Source organism: Haliotis cracherodii, unplaced genomic scaffold, assembly GCF_022045235.1.
Source record: "Haliotis cracherodii isolate W230 unplaced genomic scaffold, xgHalCrac1.p SCAF_1, whole genome shotgun sequence".
Taxonomy (NCBI): domain Eukaryota; kingdom Metazoa; phylum Mollusca; class Gastropoda; order Lepetellida; family Haliotidae; genus Haliotis; species Haliotis cracherodii.
Genome location: NW_027266264.1, coordinates 23,432,468 through 23,454,445, shown reverse-complemented (window position 1 = coordinate 23,454,445; position 21,978 = coordinate 23,432,468). Strand labels below are relative to the sequence as shown.

Below are 21,978 nucleotides of genomic sequence, written 5' to 3'. Positions count from 1 at the left end.
TGTACCTCATTCAGTCCTGCTTGACAACGGTATAAGGATCTATACTGAAACGTCGCTTTTCACAGTATTAAAGAAGTTGTTATCCATAAAATTGTGTCTACCTTGTCATCCGTCAACTTCTAAGTCATGCCTATCAAACAATGTGACATGGGATGTGCACAGGACTATGTGCCACCACGGAAGAAAGGACAGCACCTGCCCACATATAACTCTCGACTCACTTATCTAAGATTGTACATTGGTAGGAGCCCTCATGATCCTAGAGTGAGTGAGTGAGTTGGGTTTAACGCCGCTTTTAACAGTATTCCAGTTATATCGCAGCGTGTCAGCTTAATATGGGAGGAAAGCCCCAAGTGATGCAGGTCTCAGACGTTTACCACTTCAGTAAAACCCATGAGCACGCTTATGGTGCTGACAAACCTAGAAACATAATCGGGGCGAACAGGGATTCGAACCCACAATCATAGGTGTCTGGCATGCCCAAGGGACGCAACTCTGCACAGCGAATCACGGCGCCTTAGACGACTGGGCCACCCGTGCCCCCCTCATGATCCTAGAGCTACAAGATGAGTGTCTTCATGTAGTGTGTGGGGTCATGTGTGTGGATGGAGTGGGGGCAGAAGCAGCCTACTCCAAACTGTGGTAGCTTGATGCAGGTCACCTTGCCAGAGGGAGGACAACAGAACAGCATCTTGGTTCAAGGCTTCACAAGGCTCTATATGTATTTTGATGTTCATGAACCTTTACAGATGAATCATCACTGTTACTTTCAATAAAAACTAGGATTTCAAAGTAATAAAATCACATATTTTCACTTGCTCAATGTTGAACCCTGATACATTCTGGTGCCCCTCTGAAGAATAGGCAGCCCTTGGGTGCCCTCATGTAACCATTAACCATTTGTCCATCACTACAGCATGTATCGGGGCAGTGCTTCAGACTGAACTGGGCCTTTGACCTATAGAAACAAGAATTCTATCATCACAACTTAGGATTCTTCATCTGCATGCGATATAAACTTAATGTCAACAGTTGTTAGATCATCATTTCATTGCTCACTGAACAAGAAAATATTTCTTTGAAAGCATTTCTTTCTCAAATCTGACAAGGAGGGAAATTCTACACTGATTTTACTCCGTAAACATCATGGAGTACTTTAAGTTATATTTAGACAAATTGAAAACCAGACGAACAATGAACAAAATAATGAAAAACCCAGTAACATTGGACATCAAACCATGCTAACATTACATATCCGGATGTACAGTGACGTCAATGCCTTGACCTCTTGTATGACATCATTTTAGTGACATGTACTTTGAAACACATACTTTGAAACTAAGCACTGCTTCATTTCCTCCGAGTAGGTGAGTGAATATGATTCTTTGCCAGTAATCACAATATTCGATGACAGTCTGAGTATACTTGAGTCTGGACCAGATAAACCAGTCACTGAAAACGTGAACAAGGGTCCAAACTATTGGGGTGCGATGACTAGCAATCAGCCACGTCATGGGGCTAGCCTTAGCAAGTGTCCACACTATTGGGGTACGATGACCAGCAATCAGCCACGTCATGGGGCTAGCCTTAGCAAGTGTCCACACTATTGGGGTACGATGACCAGCAATCAGCCATGTCATGGGGCTAGCCTTAGCAAGTGTCCACACTATTGGGGTACGATGACCAGCAATCAGCCATGTCATGGGGCTAGCCTTAGCAAGTGTCCACACTATTGGGGTACGATGACCAGCAATCAGCCACGTCATGGGGCTAGCCTTAGCAAGTGTCCACACTATTGGGGTACGATGACCAGCAATCAGCCACGTCATGGGGCTAGCCTTAGCAAGTGTCCACACTATTGGGGTACGATGACCAGCAATCAGCCATGTCATGGGGCTAGCCTTAGCAAGTGTCCACACTATTGGGGTACGATGACCAGCAATCAGCCACGTCATGGGGCTAGCCTTAGCAAGTGTCCACACTATTGGGGTACGATGACCAGCAATCAGCCACGTCATGGGGCTAGCCTTAGCAAGTGTCCACACTATTGGGGTACGATGACCAGCAATCAGCCATGTCATGGGGCTAGCCTTAGCAAGTGTCCACACTATTGGGGTACGATGACCAGCAATCAGCCACGTCATGGGGCTAGCCTTAGCAAGTGTCCACACTATTGGGGTACGATGACCAGCAATCAGCCACGTCATGGGGCTAGCCTTAGCAAGTGTCCACACTATTGGGGTACGATGACCAGCAATCAGCCATGTCATGGGGCTAGCCTTAGCAAGTGTCCACACTATTGGGGTGCGATGACCAGCAATCAGCCACGTCATGGGGCTAGCCTTAGCAAGTGTCCACACTATTGGGGTGCGATGACCAGCAATCAGCCATGTCATGGGGCTAGCCTTAGCAAGGGTCCACACTATTGGGGGGCGATGACCAGCAATCAGCCACGTCATGGGGCTAGCCTTAGCAAGTGTCCACACTATTGGGGGGCGATGACCAGCAATCAGCCACGTCATGGGGCTAGCCTTAGCAAGTGTCCGCACTATTGGGGTGCGATGACCAGCAATCAGCCACGTCATGGGGCTAGCCTTAGCAAGTGTCCACACTACTGGGGTGCGATGACCAGCAATCAGTCATGTCATGGGGCTAAGTTAAGGATATTTTTTGTTTAACTCTGATATGATTATTGCAGCAGTATCAAGTTAGCCTGCAAACAATCAAGTCTGGAACAGACAAACTAGTGACTGATATCATGAGCAGCTTTCTGCACCTACAGGATACAATGCCACACAATCAGGAAATCATCAAGCCTGATCACCATATCCATTTTGTTTTTCCTCTACGGCCACACCTTTTTTAAATTTTATGTTTCACAGATTTATTCAAGATTTTCCCCACAAGGTCAGTCGAAATAAAAATTAAAATAGATATATGAAACATTTATTTATTTATATAAATTTATGACAGTTCTGCCATGGAGGTAAAACTGCAGCTGGCTTTTTGAATTGATGATAGTAATATAGACATGGAATTAATATGTAACAGTTTTTGTTGCATATGAGGGTCTATGTTACTAGTGGGAGACATAACAAAAATAAATATTTTCATGTTGAATTTTTTTCATGGACTCGCTGCTTTTCAGTAGGGGTGGCGGTCCCGTGAAACAAAAAATAAAAAACTTGTGGCCTGGTAGTTGGTTGCTGGAGATCTATCCAAACCAAAATCCCAATTGGGTACCGATAATAAAAAATACAAACACAGATGTAAGAAAGGGCATTTAACAACAATAATTTATTTCTGATTGAATGACATGGCAATGGAATATCTCACAGGCAACAACGGACTTATGAAAAATACTTCCACACAAGATACATAATGATACATGTGACTATGACACCTATAAAGAAAATAATCTTATCTTGAGCAGTTCTTCGTTCAATAATTCTCATCACTGTATTAGTCAAACCAAGATGGTTAGCAATGTCCAAAATTTTCTTGTGAACTCCCTTCAGAGTACCTCTCTGATCCCGAAGATTCTCCAAGAGACTAGAGCTGGAGCCAATCGCATCATCCAGCCCTCGGTGGACATTCTGAAGCCGGCTGTGATGCTGAACAGATGCATCAATAAAGATGGACGTGTCATCATTGGCGGTGAAGGATGTTGTGAGAAGAGCCTCTCTTTCCCTCTCTTCTTCTTCTCGAACATATCTGGCAATGAATAATAGAGAATGTTAACAACGTGATATTGTGTATGTTTAAGTGATACAGAAAATAGATTTTCAAAACAAGGTAAAGACAAATATGATATGTCTATTCATCATGTTCATAGCTTTTGGCCATGGGTGACATGCCAATTTACACGTATCCAAGGATTACTCAAAGTATGTGATCTAGACTACCAGTTGTTGGACTTACATAGATCTTTTGTTTTGTGGAAACCTCAATGGCTGAGCGATGTGGGAGCCTGGATGGCTGAGTGGGTTAGGTCACTGACTTTGTGTAACGACAATTAGGTGCCTTAGTCTTGAAGTGTAGGTTTGAATGCCAAATGGGACTCCACCCAAAAAAGTACCAGAATTCGACTTTACGAGAAAGTGTTATCCGAAATATAACAAGTTACATTTTACCACTTTCTAAAAGGCATTGTCTATTTAAAGACAGCCTTGTCAATGAGAAATGGAATATCGCACAAGATGAAATAGGTAGCCAGCTGACTGAAGACAGAGCTAAGAAGATTTTGCCATGACAGATGGTTCTCAATAGCACATTTATTTTAAAACAACATATAGTTTTAACTGTATGAAAAATATTCTGTCCTCTTTGACTAGTATCAAATTACCCAGTATTCATTTAAGAATTGACTTCAATATATTTTCAATTATTTTTTCAATTTGTATAAATAAATAACAACAATAACTTTTAAGACTGCTTATATTATCTTTAACACAGAAAGTGCAGACAAGATATGAACTCTGTGACTCAGCGTCAACATAAGCTGACGAAAGTAGTCCATTAGTGGATGCAACCTCATTCTTTTAGCTTCATAGAAAAAAACACGAAACATAGCATGGTTAGTCGATTAAACCACAGAATCACTTGTAAGGTATTTATCAGTAAGATGCCCCACAGCATGATAAGGTTGCCAATGTGACTTTAAAGTTTATCTCATTCTCACTTATCAAAAAGAATAATCAAAGACATTTGTTACCTTTTTAAGCATTCAAATAAACATGTTAAAAGAAATAAAATTGATGGTCATGAAAATAGGTGGCCATGTTAAATGTCAACAGTGTTTATCAATGCTAATTTGTTTACATTATTAAACAATTAAAATCATTTTAATATGATCATCATGATCATTATCATATGGTAGTTTTCCACACTGACAAAAGGCATTTCAATACAACTGAGTAGAAGTAGTAAAAGTTCTTGTGTGAAGCAGTACTTATCATACACCACATAACAAACTAACTAATTACAAATCGCTGTCAGCATGGTAGTAATGAGATGTAATGTAACACCCAGGAGTTCAGAGGTCACTTCTCCACAGTCACATGATTCGCTGATAATGCCACTCAAACAAGGCATTAACTCTCAACATGGTCAAAGGTCCATTTAACGACTACTGAAAGGCTGATGCCAAATGTAACACTTTGTTAATTTCATTTAATAATATCAAATACAGAATAAACATGAGTTGGAACTGATCTTAACATATAATTTACAATTTTGGAGATGTTGAAGTGTGCTGTTGTTAGAATAGAATTTAGAAAAGCTTATATTATACGACGAATAGATCAGGGAATATGGTAAGCATGGTAAGTGCAGCTACTTTGACGATTAATTGTCAATGATTTGTTGTCAAGCCTAAATCATGTAAATAATTCCATTCCAATAACAAAAAATTAATATCATAAATTCTTCATGAAATGCATCTGAAACCTTGACTGAATGACTTGCAAAAGTTATTATTTATAAAAACATTTGGAGCACCTTTAGATTACAGTACCACAACTTCTCGTGAGGACAATCTCTGCCGTAGGTCACATGTCTCAAGACAAGCAACCAGTTTTTTGTGAGAATCTGTCGGACTCGAACCCATGACCTTCAGATTTACCTAGTCATGCCTGTGACGTTACGGAACTGAACGAAAAGGGTTGAATAGGTGACGGACACTTAAGAAGGTTACGGGTAGGCATGGTGTCTCGCGACTTTAGTCTACGGACACTTACGAATGATCCTGATGCCATTTGGCACACTCATCCCATTCCGTAATCTACAAGATACCGAGTGGTGGGGAATGAGCCGATATGCCGCCAACTGAAAACGGCTCCTGGCGTCAGACGTCGAACTCGCGAGTATGCATGAATGATATGGTATTTAATAATTCGTCGGGTGATTTTTGTGACAAAAAAGTGTGGTAGGGAACACTGTAAGGATGATGTGGATAATAGTAAGGAACAATGGAGGAATAAGCATGACTAGTGACAACACAACGGTGATTTCGCTTTTGAATCAGTACTGAGAAAATGTAGGCGGTGAAAGTGGCTTGTGTGAATGTTCCAGGACAGTTTCCAGTAGCCAAAATATTCGACACAAGGGTTAAGGATAGACTTCGGGTAATCTAATAGCCACTAAACGAGTTCCTAACCCTAATGATCGTAAAGGGGGTAATTGATCGTAAAGGGGATCCAAGGGCTAATGATAGAGAGTTCGGGGTAACCTACCCTAAAACTGGCGACATTTGGATGTGTTCAGCGCCAATATAATCTCTAATAAACTGCATTCTTGTGCATAATAATGAAAATTAATGAACCGAAAAAATAATATATGTATATTAGTTCCCATTTATAACCATTTTATCAACTTCAATTACGAGAAAAATGAAATAAAAAATATATATAAAATAAAAGTGCTTTCGTAAACTAGCGCTTGTTCTAAAATGCGCCGCCGCAGGCTTTAATTAGTAAACAAATACTCAAAACTCTCAACACCGCAGGGCTTATTCAATGACATTGCATGTAGAGATGATAGATCACTGGGAGGAGCTTATGCACAGTCGATGACCCCTGACATCACTGGGCATTGTCTCACCGGTGTGATTGGCAACAAAATACTACAAATTACGTCATAGGGTATGATCACGTGTTTGAAAAGTTTGTGGTACTGTATTCTAAGGGTAGGCCAAACATTTTCTAGGTCAGCATGGTTAGGTCGGATAAGGGATAAGACGTGTTGTGGCCTTAATAATCATTATACTAAATCACATCTATCTCATAATGCAATTTAAAATTATTTGACACTCCATTTCAAGACTATTATCCCTAGCTTTGAATAAATATACATAAAACATCTACGCATATTGTGAGTTAGAATGGTGTCCCACCTTTTATGCTGTAATTGGCGCAGGGCAGCTTGGAGGTGCTGACAGTCGTACTTCAGCTGGTCCACTCGTAGTTTGGCATTTGCTCTGCGAGTGGGGGGTTCTTTGTTGACGAGCATCGTAAGTCGTTCTGAATTACTTATAACGTGATCAATCTTCGCCTGAACTTCATTTTCGATAATGTGAACACTGTCAGCTGGGCAGCGTTCCATCTTCCCCAAGTCGCCTTGCACTTCGTGCAATAGTTTGTTGGTTTGGTGGTACAAAGACTCCATCGTTGATGAATACGGATGGGCGACGATTGACTGATGTTAACCGCTAAAAGTCCTACTTGGCTGATTGTCTAACGGTACTGCTGACCAATATGTGTGAAAATGTCATCGACATCACCGGTGTCATCTCGACGTGTCGAGCTCAATTTCACTTCCGGTGTAATAGCGTTTTCAACATGTCGCACATGAAAATACTATTTCAATTTTTAATTATCCAAAAAGGTTATGTTTCTTAAGTTATAACAGTTATGTTATGAGTGCGATTATTATGATATAGAAGTTATCACATCTATTATACCTTTAAAACTAATGTGGTTACGACAATGGTTTGTTAAAAAGAAGAACTAATCTGGTATTTCATTTCACCGATTATAGCGAACAAAAACAGAAACATGCGATGAAGTATGATATCAATGTCAAACCTTTTCCAGTTATTATGCATAAAAGCCCTTTTTTAAAATTAAAAATAGGCTATTTGATGGGTTACAATTATAAATATAGATGCTCGATGTTGTAGTTTGCTTGGGTCAACTTGGGTTATCGCCCTTTGTTTAATACAGGCTGATGAAAGGTTTTCAAATGGTTCATATCGAACATTGGTATTATACATTTTTGATGAAATAACCCTTTTTCACAACTATCTAAAATCATAATCCTGTCTCTTTCAAAATACATCTGATTATAAAACAAACAGTATTCATTTTAAATGATGATCTTGTGTAGGTGTAGTCTCATTGATTTCACGTTTTTTACTACGATTTGTTGAAACTGACTTGCATGAGTTTCGTAATAATTCAGATAATTCTGCTGAGTAAGACAAATCTAATTTTAAATAATTACGATTTGCATGGCTAGCTCTCTAGATAAAGACCCTTATTTCTTCCAAGTGCCACATTAATTAAATATGATAGTATAGTAAATGTAACTATTCCTTCAATGAGTGTATTTCAATATTCCTTCACGTTTTGGACAACTCTAGTTTGTAACTGCGAATAAATATATCTCCCCTATCTTATGTAAGACTTGTTAAAAAATTACCCTTCCAGTGATCTTGATAAATATGTGTAGCGTTATAATATATTCATTTATCATATGGTTAAAGGTCAAATGACCAAAATTCAATACATAAAAAAACGTACTTGTAGGATCAGTATACAAAGTCGCATGTCCTTGCCTTATGTTGGAGCGCACAGATTTTGCTGTAATACGACCTCAATACTTTAATCAATGTGCCTTTGTTATTAAATAAGGTGCCTTTATTTTGATCTGGTGCTGCAACTTTTAAGAGGAAAAAAACATGTTTGAATCCGTCTGTGGCGTACTTTGTGTAAATTCTTTTGTTACACTGTTATCCAATGACTATTATTCATGACAATCCTACTTGGAGGCATGCCCGGCTTCTTTTAAATATGTTCCAGTCTCTGGTCGGATATGATGATAGTGATTTGTAAAACTATTTTTCAGTGGAAATATTTACTGAGTGTATATCTACAACTAAATGGTTAATAATGCAATCTTTGGAATATCATATCTGTATATTCAAATTTGGATGAAATAAAGACAATCTGTCCAACTGTCAAAGTGTTCCTTCATGAGAATAGCCCGTTTATCACCTAGTCTAGCTATGAGTATTGTCTTCATCAATTCCACTCTAAACCGCATGTCTAACAAATGGGAGAGTATTATCTCATTTCATCTGTCGCTTTGTCGTGCCAGGATTCGCTGTTCGTACAATTTCTAGATTCATATTCCTAGTTCACACATGAAGTACCTATTTTAGATTACCCTGTTCTTTTGACTGCTGCCGGAAAAAGGTCGTTATGTTTGTTGACGTCAAGGAAGTTACCGTATCCACCCAAGCGTTGTGTCGAGGCGAGAACATGCTCGTTTCTCGAATCTAGAGGTAATTCGCGGGCTTAAATTTTAAAAAGCAGCAGGTATTCCTGTAATAAATCTTTTACAAGCACATCTATCTTTGTGACATGTGGTGTCGCCCTGCGTACTGGAACTCGAGCAATCTGAGCTTCGTGGATAACAACAGATCGACGTAGTAAGGATACTATATGCGTTATCTACGATCTTCACAATGAAGAATTGTAGTTTGCAATCCAATATTAAAACTACTTTGCAAAACTAATATCAACCCAATCCTATAATAGCAAAGGAGGATGGATATCTAAAATCGTTAATATGGAAATTGTCAGATTCTAAAACATAACTTAACATGGGATAATAAAGGGAAACAAGAGAATCATTCTAAAACTGCTATACTCAGACTATACTCAGACAAGGCTCTCAGCATCCAAGGCTCCTGCACAATTTCTACAGTCAGAATCCTGTTTTGCCAGGTTCCAGTTTAGCCAGCCTAACTCGGATCAAGTTATCAAGCGACTGTTCTTCCAAGTCAGGTTGAAAGTGTAGACACCACCAACTTGTATAGACCATTTGCAGTGAATTCGTTGAAAAAGTGCGAGAGAATTTGTAGACACATCTTTTAATATTGGAATTAAATACTAATAATTAATATTATTAATTTCATGAATACTTACCAACATAATGCAACCCATATTTATTGCCATTTAAATTTTAAGTCTATATCCCGGTATTGTTTTGTCTACATGTTCACTGTGAATTTTGTCTATGAGTTCGGAATGTCTACGAATTCTTCATGGCTATGAATTATTTTGGTTACAAGTTCACCTACAGCCAATCAAACAACTCATTCGTTACGTTTTTGCCCAATGTTGCAGAGTGAAATTAATTTCAATTTTTTACTAGTCCACAAAAACAAGACCAGTTGCCATCTACCTGATGCTAAAAGTTCATGTTACTGGTCCTTTCTGAATTTTGAGAAACCAAGCAAAAATATCAAGTGTTAGCCTGTTGTCTTATGTTTCCCCCCCCACCAAGTGAATATTTTGGCACAGTCATTTAGTTCTTCCCTATCAAGTAAAGCGTTCTGTTTTTTCCTTATATTATATTTATTATTGATGTTTCTATAATTTTCAAGGTCTAGATTCCAGTTCCCACTTATTAATATAGATTCATTATCATTCATATCATATTCCTATCATTGAATAAGGTATTATCATTCATATCATATTGCTATAATTGAATAAGGTATTATCTATCATATTCCTATCATTGAATAAGGTATTATCATTCATATCATATTGCTATCATTGAATAAGGTATTATCTTTCATATTCCCATCATTGATAGGAAGAATATCTGAACTCAATTACAACATGCTGTAAGATATTATGAATCTGAAGTTTCCATGTGAAAAATATTGACATTTCAAAGACACCATGTGATTAATTCTTGTTTTTCATTTACTGAAATAGTTCTCTATTACTGCAGGTAGCTGGCCATGTCCATGCCATTTGACAATGATGACACATGTATTTTTGTGGGAGGGTTAAAGAGGGACATGCCTGCTCGAAAGCTGAAAGGTCATCTAACCCTTCTGTTCAAATGCATCAACCTCGATGTCAGAAGACGACATGTAACGGTCATCAACAGCAAGAAATCAGACTACTGCTATGCATTTGTTGATCTGGAAGATGTTGATGCAGTCAAATATGTTATTCATCACCTAAATTCACAGACTAGTCGCGCAGAAATTCATTTTGACTTCACCTCAATACAAGACCCAAACAAGCGTCTCAAGGTCGACTACAAGAAGCCACCGAAACAACCCATACAGCAAACTGTTGACTGCAGCAACAATGGCGCTGACAATGGCGCAGAGACACAGTTCTCATTGGCTGATAAAGTCAAGAACCTTCCATTCTCAAGTCCGAGTCATCAGGGGAATCATGCGCAAACATCCACTACGGATCTGCCGGTGCAAACCTTCTCAAAACCAATCTTACCACCCCTTGAAAATGAACAGCTCTCCATGGCTACATCAATCAGTGGCCTGGGTCCCGATGCACCCGAGCGTTTCTATCATTACAGGGAAAGTTTAGGTAATGAGACTCGGACTGCGGAGTTCAAACAGGGAGGGTTTGTTGCGAGTGAACGCAAGTACCTGTTACATGACAATATTGGGAAGTATGTGTGTGCCTTTCTCAACACGAACGGTGGGACATTGTTCATCGGTGTAGATAATGATGGTAGGTGAATCTTAAAGGACATTACTAACAAGGGAACTACTACAATATTCTTGTTGTCAGCACATTTGAATATGTTTATATTTTCTTTTGACAGTTGCCATTTTGTTAACTGATAAAATATCAATGATTGAATATTAATCTTTTTTATATATTGGTCCATGTGTCTGTCATAAACGTTTGCTTCTTTGACATCTGAAACATCAATGCCTATGATACTGAGTGATCAAATGTTGCTAAATTTTGATGCAGGTTTAAACATGGTTGCCTATATAGCCATATTGAAAATGTAATTTTGCCTGTTATTTAGGCATTTATTTATTGTGATTTTAAATGATTATATATGTTCATATATGGCATGTATGTTAGTTTTACAATGACCATCATATACCAACCATGAAGTTTGATACGTACATGTTCCTGTCTGAGTGACCACCACTGTGAAGCCTGGACCCCCTCAACTCAGTTCAAGCAGGTCGAGCATTCTGGACATTTGCGAAACGAAGGTTTTTTTGCTAGCTTGCCGAGTCTGCAGATGAGCAGCCATTGTTGACATCGATCTGAGTGTTGAGCACGATTCAGAGCAAGCATGTTATCATACATATTTCATGCTCATGGTTTGATATGTTATACGATACCTTGCTCATGGTCCTATACGTATGACAATACCTTGCTCATGGTCTGATATGTATGACATGGTTTGATATGTATCACGATACCTTGCTCATGGTCCGATACATATCACGATACCTTGCTCATGGTCTGATATATATGACAATACCTTGCTAAAGGTTTGATCCGTATCACGATACCTTGCTCATGGTCCTATACGTATGACAATACCTTGCTCATGGTTTGATATGTATCACAATACCTTGCTCATGGTCCTATACGTATGACAATACCTTGCTCATGGTTTGATATGTATCACAATACCTTGCTCATGGTCTGATACGTATGACAATACCTTGCTCATGGTCTGATACGTATCACGATACCTTGCTCATGGTTTGATACATATCACGATACTTTGCTCATGGTTTGATCCGTATCACGATACTTTGCTCATGGTCCTATACGTATGACAATACCTTGCTCATGGTCCTATACGTATGACAATACCTTGCTCATGGTTTGATCCGTATCACGATACCTTCCTCATGGTCCTGTACGTATGACAATACCTTGCTCATGGTCTGATACGTATGACAATACCTTGCTCATGGTCTGATACGTATCACAATACCTTGCTCATGGTTTGATACATATCATGATACCTTGCTCATGGTCTGATACGAATCACAATACCTTGCTCATGGTCTGATACCTATCACACTACCTTGCTCATGGTCTGATACGTATCACGATACCTTGTTCATGGTCTGATACATATCACAATACCTTGCTCATGGTCTGATATGTGTCACAGTACCTTGCTCATGGTCTGATACGTATCACAATACCTTGCTCATGGTCTGATACGTATCACGATACCTTGTTCATGGTCTGATACATATCACAATACCTTGCTCATGGTCTGATATGTATCACAGTACCTTGCTCATGGTCTGATACGTATCACAATACCTTGCTCATGGTCTGATACGTATCACGATACCTTGTTCATGGTCTGATACATATCACAATACCTTGCTCATGGTCTGATATGTATCACAGTACCTTGCTCTTTGTCTGATACGTATCACGATACCTTGCTTATGGTCCGATATGTATCACAATACCTTGCTCATGGTTTGATACATATCACAATACCCTGCTCATGGTCCGATATGTAACATGATACCTTGCTCTTTGTTTGATAGTATCACAATACCTTGTTCAGTTTCCGTTACGTATCACGATACTTTGCTCTTGGTTTGATACAATACTTGCACATGCTCTTATCTGTGATGCGTAAGCCATCTTTTTCAAAGACAGTATTGCTAAATAATTGGCACACTGATGGTTTACGGTTAGCATTGTCAAGTGTGGTGCAATGGATGAGAATATTCACATTTTCACCTCTTATTTTCACTACTAGTTAGTAACAGTTTTTAAAGCAAACGTTTAAGGTAAGAATCAATATTTGTGTGTGACTGTGATCGATAGTTGTATTGAGAAGTTAAGTATCGCGATCCTCCAATGCACCGGTGTATCGTCCCACTATTAGGTTCTTGTGTTATTTATTACTAACAGGTTATAAAGTATTGTGTATCATGGTTGTCGGGTAATCTTCAGGCTGTGTTGTGTTGTGACATCCTCCATCTTCTCAAGGCAAGGGAGTTAACTGACTAGAAAAGTCCAGTTTGTACCATTGCCGAACTGGGCAGCAATTATTGAGCTATTTTTTGGCTGGACTAACGAGTGTATGCATAGTCATGTCAAACTCACATGACGATATTGACATCAGGTTCGTAAAATGCTGTGCAGATTTTGGTTGGTTGCAGGATTTGCAAAGCATGTTTACCGCCAACAACAAATTATTACCAAATATTTTCAGGTTTTTATCAAGGTGCTCACATGATTTGATGCACCCATTTTATTACAATAAGATCTTGATGATTGATCAGAGGGTGTGACTGGGCGCCGCCATTTTGTTTGTAGCAAATGCAAGTGATATGAGAAGTGGAATCAGATTGGTCACTAGGAGTGACATTAAAGGGACATATCTCATAATAGTCACTGGTGGTGCTGCGATCGAGTCCAGAATTTCCAGGCTAGTTCAGCAAATGTGGAAAATGAACTTTTACAGACAGTTAGCTCCCTTGCCTCGGGAAGATTGCTGTCCTCATGCTCTCTTGTTTTATCCACAGGCTATGTGGTTGGCGTGGTGTGTGACCAACAGGACGAGGACAAACACCGACTGTCAATAGATCAGGCCATCAAGTCTATCACTCCAACATTGCTGCCCAACCTGTACATCGTTGACTTTGTACCAGTCCTGGATAAAACCAACTCTTTCTCCTGTGAGTCAGTTTAAAACACCTGTGGGGGATGCTAAAACTTATAGAATAGATGAATGTTTCAAATGTAAATTCAATACTTGTTATGATTAAACAGCACCGGATAGTGTTTGACTTGACATTGTATCACAGACTACAAGGATTAAAGTAACACTATGAAAAGAGAAGGCGCCAATCTCAATAAAACCATATCTTAGTTCTCCTCACCACTAAGTAAAGATCAGAAAACATCCCATTACAGGTCAAGTCAGAACTACCTTTCATGAACTTTGACTGACCAATGAAATGACTCTACAAGAAGATGGCCAATCAGAAAGTAGCTTTCTCAAGCTTTACAGCATTAGTTTAGACTAGTGACTTCCATTCCAGACTACGCTTTAGAGAATATTGATTCAAAATGTGAAAAATTAACAAAATAAAGTTATTGAATGTCTCATAAATGGTCGAGATTGTATGACACTACTTCCCACGATTTATGGAAAGTCTCTTCTGTTTCAAATGTTTATACCATTTAAGCGAGAGACAGACAATGATTTTGAAGGAATACCCAGTGTTGAGGTCACATGATTGAAAAACACATTCTGACTGTCAATTTCTCAGTCTAGTCGGCGATGCTCTGTTTGGTTGGATGAATGGTCGTTCTGACGTGACCCGTAATGGGATGTATCAGATCTTTGTTTAGCAGTAACGAGAGCTAAGATCTGATTTTAATTAGACTCAGGGTGCAAGATCAAATTTACATTTCTTTCACTTATTTTGTTAACACATTGTTTGTTAAGTTTTGTATGTTTATTAAATGGTTAAACATGCGTACCCTTGATGGATCATTGTCATCATCAAAACTAATTAATTGGCATTTAGCTAAAAACCCAATCCTGCCAAGAATTTTGAAAATACTAGATTCTGATTGGTCTGTCAGAGGTTTCAAATAAACAATACCCACCTCTGATTGAAACAGCTGATTTGATGTCTGCATCACTTCAGAGGCTATTATTTCTAGAAAACTATTTCTTTCTCAATCATTGTTGGTAGGAATTTTGAAATTAGGTTACTTACAATTATAGGTTACAAAATGCTTTAGAGTATGTGTGACAATGCATTTTGGACAGCCAACAGGATAGAAATTGAGTAAGAGAGTGTATTTAAAGTTTTTGAGTTAACAGAGAGCTTGAAATGTGTCACTTTTCTGTAGTTGGCTGTGATGTCATATCTCTTGCATCACAATAAGTGGTATGACATCATGATAGTGATGTTTGGCGGAGAACTAAACCTTGTAGAGCTGGCTTGATTTTCTTTTGGGGTACCCACTTCATATTGAAATACGAAGCATCTGTGCCTCAAACTTTCAATCTCTGTAATATGCAAGTAAAGTATTTTAATGTAAAAAATCAATGTTTGATCACATTAATGAGTGAGTGAGTCTGGTGAGTGAACCCCGGTCATCGGCGTGATGAGCGAATGCTTAAACCACAAGGCTACCCCACTGCCCCTGATCATATTAAGTACAGTACTTAGTTTAAAGGCTACTATCAGTGTTTCCTAACTTCACATCAACAACAATTCAGATGTATTGCCTTTTCATATTGTCTATCAAGTAATTAATTTTGTCATGATAGAATGGAGACAGACATAATGTGTTTTCAATGATGAGATTACCAGGTACCTTAGGTTACCTGTTACTGAGATTTAGCCACACTTAATTCAATCTCATTAAAATCAGATCTTAGTTCTCGCTGCCGCTAAACAATGATCTGAGGACAACCCATTACGGGTCATGTCAGAACGTCCTTTCATCTGACCAATCAAAGCGTCACTTACAGATCATGAAAGTGACAGTTGGAATGTGGTTTCTAATCATGTAAGCTCGAAAACGTTAACATGGGGTATTCCGAACGACAGTTACGGCCCGTATGACTGATTCTGTAAAAAGTATCTTATATCTCTCGTTTCCGTGGGATAAACATTTGAACAGATGTTTAGATTCAAGTTCCCTTGCCTCGGAGAGATAACAATATCATGACTATCTAACTCCTAGAACTGACTGTTAGAACAGGACCTAGACCATGTGATCTGTGTTGCAGCCAATCTGAAGGTCCTTGAGGTGAAGGTCAAGGACCCTGATGATCATAACGAGCTGTACCTGTTCCGCGGCGACGCCTTCCTACGTCGGGATGGCAGCGTGCAGATGCTGAGAGCCCGGGAAATACAACACTGGGAGAGAAAGGTGAAGGTCACACCTGAAACAAATATATAGTTTTATGTCATGCTCGATAATAAGTTTTATCTATGATACGATTATGATACGTATCGATACTTTCAAAAATGTGTAGACCCTATGATTCTTATTGTAACAGGTTTATTTGGATTAAAGTTGTTATAATTTTGATAAGGGTAAAGAAAAGATGATTTTATTGAAAGTTTTATTTTAGATGTCAATTGTCAATTTAAGACAACAAATGTTATTTCAAGACAACAAATGTTATTTTAAGACAACACAAGTACATTATAAGACTTTGTATGAAAGTAAATTAAAAGTCTAAAAATCTAAAAGTACCAGCTTATAAATATGCGATGTGCAGATATTTAAACTACACGTATATGCGAAATGATATAGTACAGAATCAATTATACCATGATCATATTGGTGCACTGTCCAGTTATAAGAAAGTCAGATAGTTCAGTTCATGTGATAAATTACCAAGTACTGTGATGGGCAAGATAGGAGAAAATACAGGGGACCCATTTTGCCAAGAAATAATTTTTCTTCAGAAAGATCACTCGATCAATGTTTCTAACAGAGTCACTTTCATCAGTCAGTGTGCATGGCCCTGTGAACAGAGAACCAGCCTTTCCTCTAGAAGGCTCATGTCTCATATTTCAAAGAATTTTCAACAAAACCACCCAATCTGATTACACTAGTGGTCAGCTAGATAAATATTTCCACGTGTACTTTATTTATGCACGTCAGTCACACGTCAGTGTCATATAATCACCCTCCACTGTACAACTGTAGATCAGACAATAGGGATACCTCCCTTTACAAAATGTAAATATTCCAGAAAGGTTCTGCTGTGTTCATCTATCAAAATGGCCTATGATATTGATCATTGTAAGGTGGAAGAAACTTCAGATCTATAATTGGACAATATTAGGGACTATATATTACAGCGAGACAATCATTTTGTCATCAGAATGAATCCCTTATTGTCCGTGGATGGCTTGTATTATAAGTACAGCGCCATCAGGAAACACCCGATTTCGACATGAGGGGCTTTCTTTTGGTATAGGTTCCAGAAGCATTCGTAAAATCTCAAACTGCATCATCATCATCACCTTCCCCAAACTGTCCCTATATATGCCAGAAAGGTTCTGCTGTAGGGCTTCAACGAGTACTCGAGTACTCGGGGCCGGGTCGGTTTTACTGGGACTCGAGTCCGTTATCAAGGACTCGATAAGGGGAGATCACTCTGTTTCAATGTTCAATTGTTCATCAATATATTGATTAAAGCTTCAAAAAATATTGTTTGAATAATGTATTCTTTGTAGAAAGTAGATGTACATTAGAACAATTGAGAATGTCACATAAATTAGATGTAATTATTGTTTTCCTTTACGACTTTAAGAAATTGAATGTATCAAGGCGATTATTGCTTCTTTGCTCGGGACTCAAATGCCAAGTGTATTCGCTTACACAGATTAACAACTGATTAGCTGATATATATGTGCTTACAAATCAAGCGACAGGCCGACAGTTTGGTACAGTTTGAAAACGTGACAAAACTCATTAATGAATGAACTTATAGTACTACATTTCCATATTTCGCGGCCTTAGTCTTGCAGCCCAGCAGCTGTGTATACGTGTATGTCACGTGATTCACATTATCGATTTTCTTCCTGAGAATTATTGTTCGTGCTTGTTGGCAGGTGTCGAATGAAACGCTGATCGTCAGAAAAAAACTTGGTTTGTGTTCAATATGTATTGTAGCATTTGTAGACATGACGTAATGTTTTTGAAGGTCGTGATTAAGATTAGTGCAGTTACAAGCAAACATTAACTCTGAACGCTTCCATACACATTGACAGATAAAAAAGTTCCGTGGACCCTCTCTATTTACATTTCAATTATACTTATTACATGTTTTAATACTTTTAGATGGCAATTTTGATCTAATGAACCAATATTCTTAAAGAATGTCCTATTTTCGGGTACTCAAGTACAAGTCGAGTTTCACCCCTCGGGTACTCGAGTCCAAAAATTTGGACCCTTGGAAGCCCTATTCTGCTGTGTTCATCTATCTGTGTTCCACCCCAAACTGTCCCTATATATGCCAGAAAGGTTCTGCTGTGTTCATCTATCTGTGTTCCACCCCAAACTGTCCCTATATATGCCAGAAAGGTTCTGCTGTGTTCATCTATCTGCGTTCCACCCCAGACTGTCCCTATATATGCCAAAAAGGTTCTGCTGTGTTCATCTATCTGTGTTCCACCCCAGACTGTCCCTATATATGCCAGAAAGGTTCTGCTGTGTTCATCTATCTGCGTTCCACCCCAGACTGTCCCTATATATGCCAGAAAGGTTCTGCTGTGTTCATCTATCTGTGTTCCACCCCAGACTGTCCCTATATATGCCAGAAAGGTTCTGCTGTGTTCATCTATCTGTGTTCCACCCCAGACTGTCCCTATATATGCCAGAAAGGTTCTGCTGTGTTCATCTATCTGTGTTCCACCCCAGACTGTCCCTATATATGCCAGAAAGGTTCTGCTGTGTTCATCTATCTGTGTTCCACCCCAGACTGTCCCTATATATGCCAGAAAGGTTCTGCTGTGTTCATCTATCTGTGTTCCACCCCAGACTGTCCCTATATATGCCAGAAAGGTTCTGCTGTGTTCATCTATCTGTGTTCCACATCAGACTGTCCCTATATATGCCAGAAAGGTTCTGCTGTGTTCATCTATCTGTGTTCCACCCCAGACTGTCCCTATATATGCCAGAAAGGTTCTGCTGTGTTCATCTATGTGTTCCTCCCCAGTCTGGCCATACTGCCCAGAAATGTTCTGTTGTGTTCATCTATCTGTGTTCCACCCCAGACTGTCCCTATATATGCCAGAAAGGTTCTGCTGTGTTCATCTATCTGTGTTCCACCCCAGACTGTCCCTATATATGCCAGAAAGGTTCTGCTGTGTTCATCTATCTGTGTTCCACCCCAGACTGTCCCTATATATGCCAGAAAGGTTCTGCTGTGTTCATCTATCTGTGTTCCACATCAGACTGTCCCTATATATGCCAGAAAGGTTCTGCTGTGTTCATCTATCTGTGTTCCACCCCAGACTGTCCCTATATATGCCAGAAAGGTTCTGCTGTGTTCATCTATGTGTTCCTCCCCAGTCTGGCCATACTGCCCAGAAATGTTCTGTTGTGTTCATTGTCTGTATTTCCTCTCCAGAAACTGGAGAAGTCTCAGGAGGGTCGGGAGGAAGTAATGGTGAAGCTGATGGAGAAGACCAATGAGCTGCAGACCCTACAGAAGCAGATGCTGGAACTTGAGAGACGGAACAAGTCCAGAGTCTGTACGGTCCTGTAGCCTGGATCCTCCAGCCATGCCTCATATCGGCTTTATGAAGATGATGTGTCTTTTGAAATCAATTTAATATGCTTTTATCTTCTGCAGTATAATTTAAAGCCCCAATTTGTTACAAAAACATTATGATTACAGTTATGGAATAAAGAGTGATGCTGCTCCAAATATTCAGGAACAATGGTAAGTTTTTCTTAAGTTTGTTTTCCTTTAATGGTTAATAACAGTTCTGTGGAGAACTGTACTGTATGGATGTTTCCTGTGTTAATGGTTGTGTGGGTTGATCAGATGAGATGCAGGTCATGGCAACAAAAGCCTTTTCATTATGTCATTACATTGTCAGATATCTGTTAAACTGTTATTTGTTGTTTATGTGTGATTATGTGTTGTTGTCATTCAATGTGCCTGGACTGCCACACACCAACTCCATGACACCTGGTGTCCGGGACACTTGATGACATTAGTACAGTTTCAGCTGAACTTTCTTTTGAATTTTGGTGCCTTACTAATTAATTGTTGCAGATGACCTTGCTTGATCTTTTTCAAGAGCTTTTCAAGTAAAATACAGTGGCTAGCCATTTAATTAACAGACATCTTCAAGATAACATTCTGGATTCTTTGGTTGTATGGTTTTACGCCGCTTTTAGCAACATTCCAGCAATATCACGGCGGGGGACACCAGAAATGGGCTTGACACAGTGTACCCATGTCGGGAATTGAACCTGGGTCCTCGGTGTGATGAGCGAACACTTTAGACACTAGGCTACCCGACCGCCCCTCTTTGCTTGGAACGCCACTTTGACCTTTTTTCACTTCAACCTTCACCTCACCTCACCTCACGTTTCGTTTACCGACTCCATGAATTCTCCAGAAAATCTGTACAACAAAACTAGGCCTTGCCTATTTGATATGTTTATGAATATGTTTATGATTATGTGCATTATTGTTATATTTAAACGCAGGTTGAAATAGCTGCATGACTTTTATACTAGCCTCTTACAAACAACTGTGATATTTTCCCCCATACAGGGCTGTGCCAGTTGCAGTGTGGGATGTCAGCTGTGACTACTAGATCTATACAAATTAATTTTGTTACCGATGACTTTTATTTATAATGACATACATGCGATTATGTACAATTATCCTTTGCGAATGAATGAATGAATATGTTTTTTACACAACTGTCAGCAATATCATAGGCAAATGAGGAGGGGATTAGGACCTCCTTTTTTGAAAACCAAATGTTGGAGGCAGTAAAAGTATCTGAGAGAGGATTTTGATATTTGGACCCCCGCCTTTTAAAAATGCTGGCTCCGCCCTTAAGTATTACAGCCAAATCAGGGAAGGGGACACCAAAGTGCATGAGCTTTATACACATTATATTATAGAATCAAACCCAGATCATGGGCAGCTATGTCACCCTTCTCATATGCCTTTGAACTTTGACTGCAGAGATGATACCAGACTGATGTGAAGATTCTTTTCTTAAATTGCCTTTTACTATATACCGGTAATAAAAAGGAGACCAGAGAATATCTAAGTTTCCAGAAAGTGAAGAAATCCAGACTTGTCAAAGTATTGAAGCCTTGCTTGGAATATATTTGGATATCTGTATGTGAACCTCAGAAGATGCTTGAGTGACTCTTTCTGTTGAAGACATGAACTGTCAGGGATGGTGACATCTTTATCATTATCATTGGAAAAGGTTTGATGACTCCCTGTTGTACAAACATTTTGAACAAAATTGCTATATATTGTTTGATATATTGTATAATATCAAAATGTTGAGAACATTTTTGTCTCTTCCTGTTAGTCTGGTAACTTCCATGTCACTCGGTTTGGAACGGATATATAATCTGTTTGACTTTAAAAGACACACTTTAGGCAGCATGTTTCTTGTGTTATATGTCTATAAGTTTTTTAAATACATTTTGGACTGTCGACTCCATGGTTTTGATGAAAAATATCTGTAAATCAAAGAATAAACAGGACCAAGTCCTGATCAAAAGCTTCATTCTGTGGAACTTGTTTCTCTTATCACCTCACAGTGGTGTGGTACAAGTGTCAACGCGCATGTTGACGGGGAACTAGCTCTTGGGGGAATAAAGGAGAACCTCGACATCACTGTCCCGGAACGCTTTATGCACAACATGTAAAAAA

General features: G+C 39.1%; 3 protein-coding genes across 4 annotated transcripts; 1 reads left to right on the top strand and 2 right to left on the bottom strand.

Annotated features, from left to right (window-relative positions):
* Positions 1–819: 819 nt before the first annotated feature.
* LOC139454851 (foot protein 1 variant 1-like) lies at positions 820–2,585 on the bottom strand. The gene is made up of 2 exons (XM_071236474.1): positions 1,426–2,585; positions 820–958 (listed from the first exon to the last, which is right to left on the bottom strand). Exons 1-2 carry the CDS (start codon positions 2,583–2,585, stop codon positions 820–822), a joined length of 1,299 nt encoding a protein of 432 aa, XP_071092575.1.
* A 698-nt stretch (positions 2,586–3,283) lies between these two features.
* LOC139462196 (Golgi SNAP receptor complex member 2-like) lies at positions 3,284–7,301 on the bottom strand. The gene is made up of 2 exons (XM_071243771.1): positions 6,893–7,301; positions 3,284–3,714 (listed from the first exon to the last, which is right to left on the bottom strand). Exons 1-2 carry the CDS (start codon positions 7,162–7,164, stop codon positions 3,351–3,353), a joined length of 636 nt encoding a protein of 211 aa, XP_071099872.1. The 5' UTR covers positions 7,165–7,301; the 3' UTR covers positions 3,284–3,350.
* A 1,685-nt stretch (positions 7,302–8,986) lies between these two features.
* LOC139462189 (uncharacterized) lies at positions 8,987–21,762 on the top strand. Of its 2 annotated transcripts, none has more exons than XM_071243749.1 (5): positions 8,987–9,064; positions 10,525–11,282; positions 14,093–14,245; positions 16,324–16,466; positions 19,687–21,762. In XM_071243749.1, exons 2-5 carry the CDS (start codon positions 10,535–10,537, stop codon positions 19,822–19,824), a joined length of 1,182 nt encoding a protein of 393 aa, XP_071099850.1. In that variant the 5' UTR covers positions 8,987–9,064; positions 10,525–10,534; the 3' UTR covers positions 19,825–21,762. The 2 variants fall into 2 exon arrangements, with proteins under 2 accessions (XP_071099850.1, XP_071099860.1); XM_071243759.1 differs by lacking the exon at positions 8,987–9,064 and adding an exon at positions 9,149–9,211.
* The last annotated feature ends 216 nt before the right edge of the window (positions 21,763–21,978 follow it).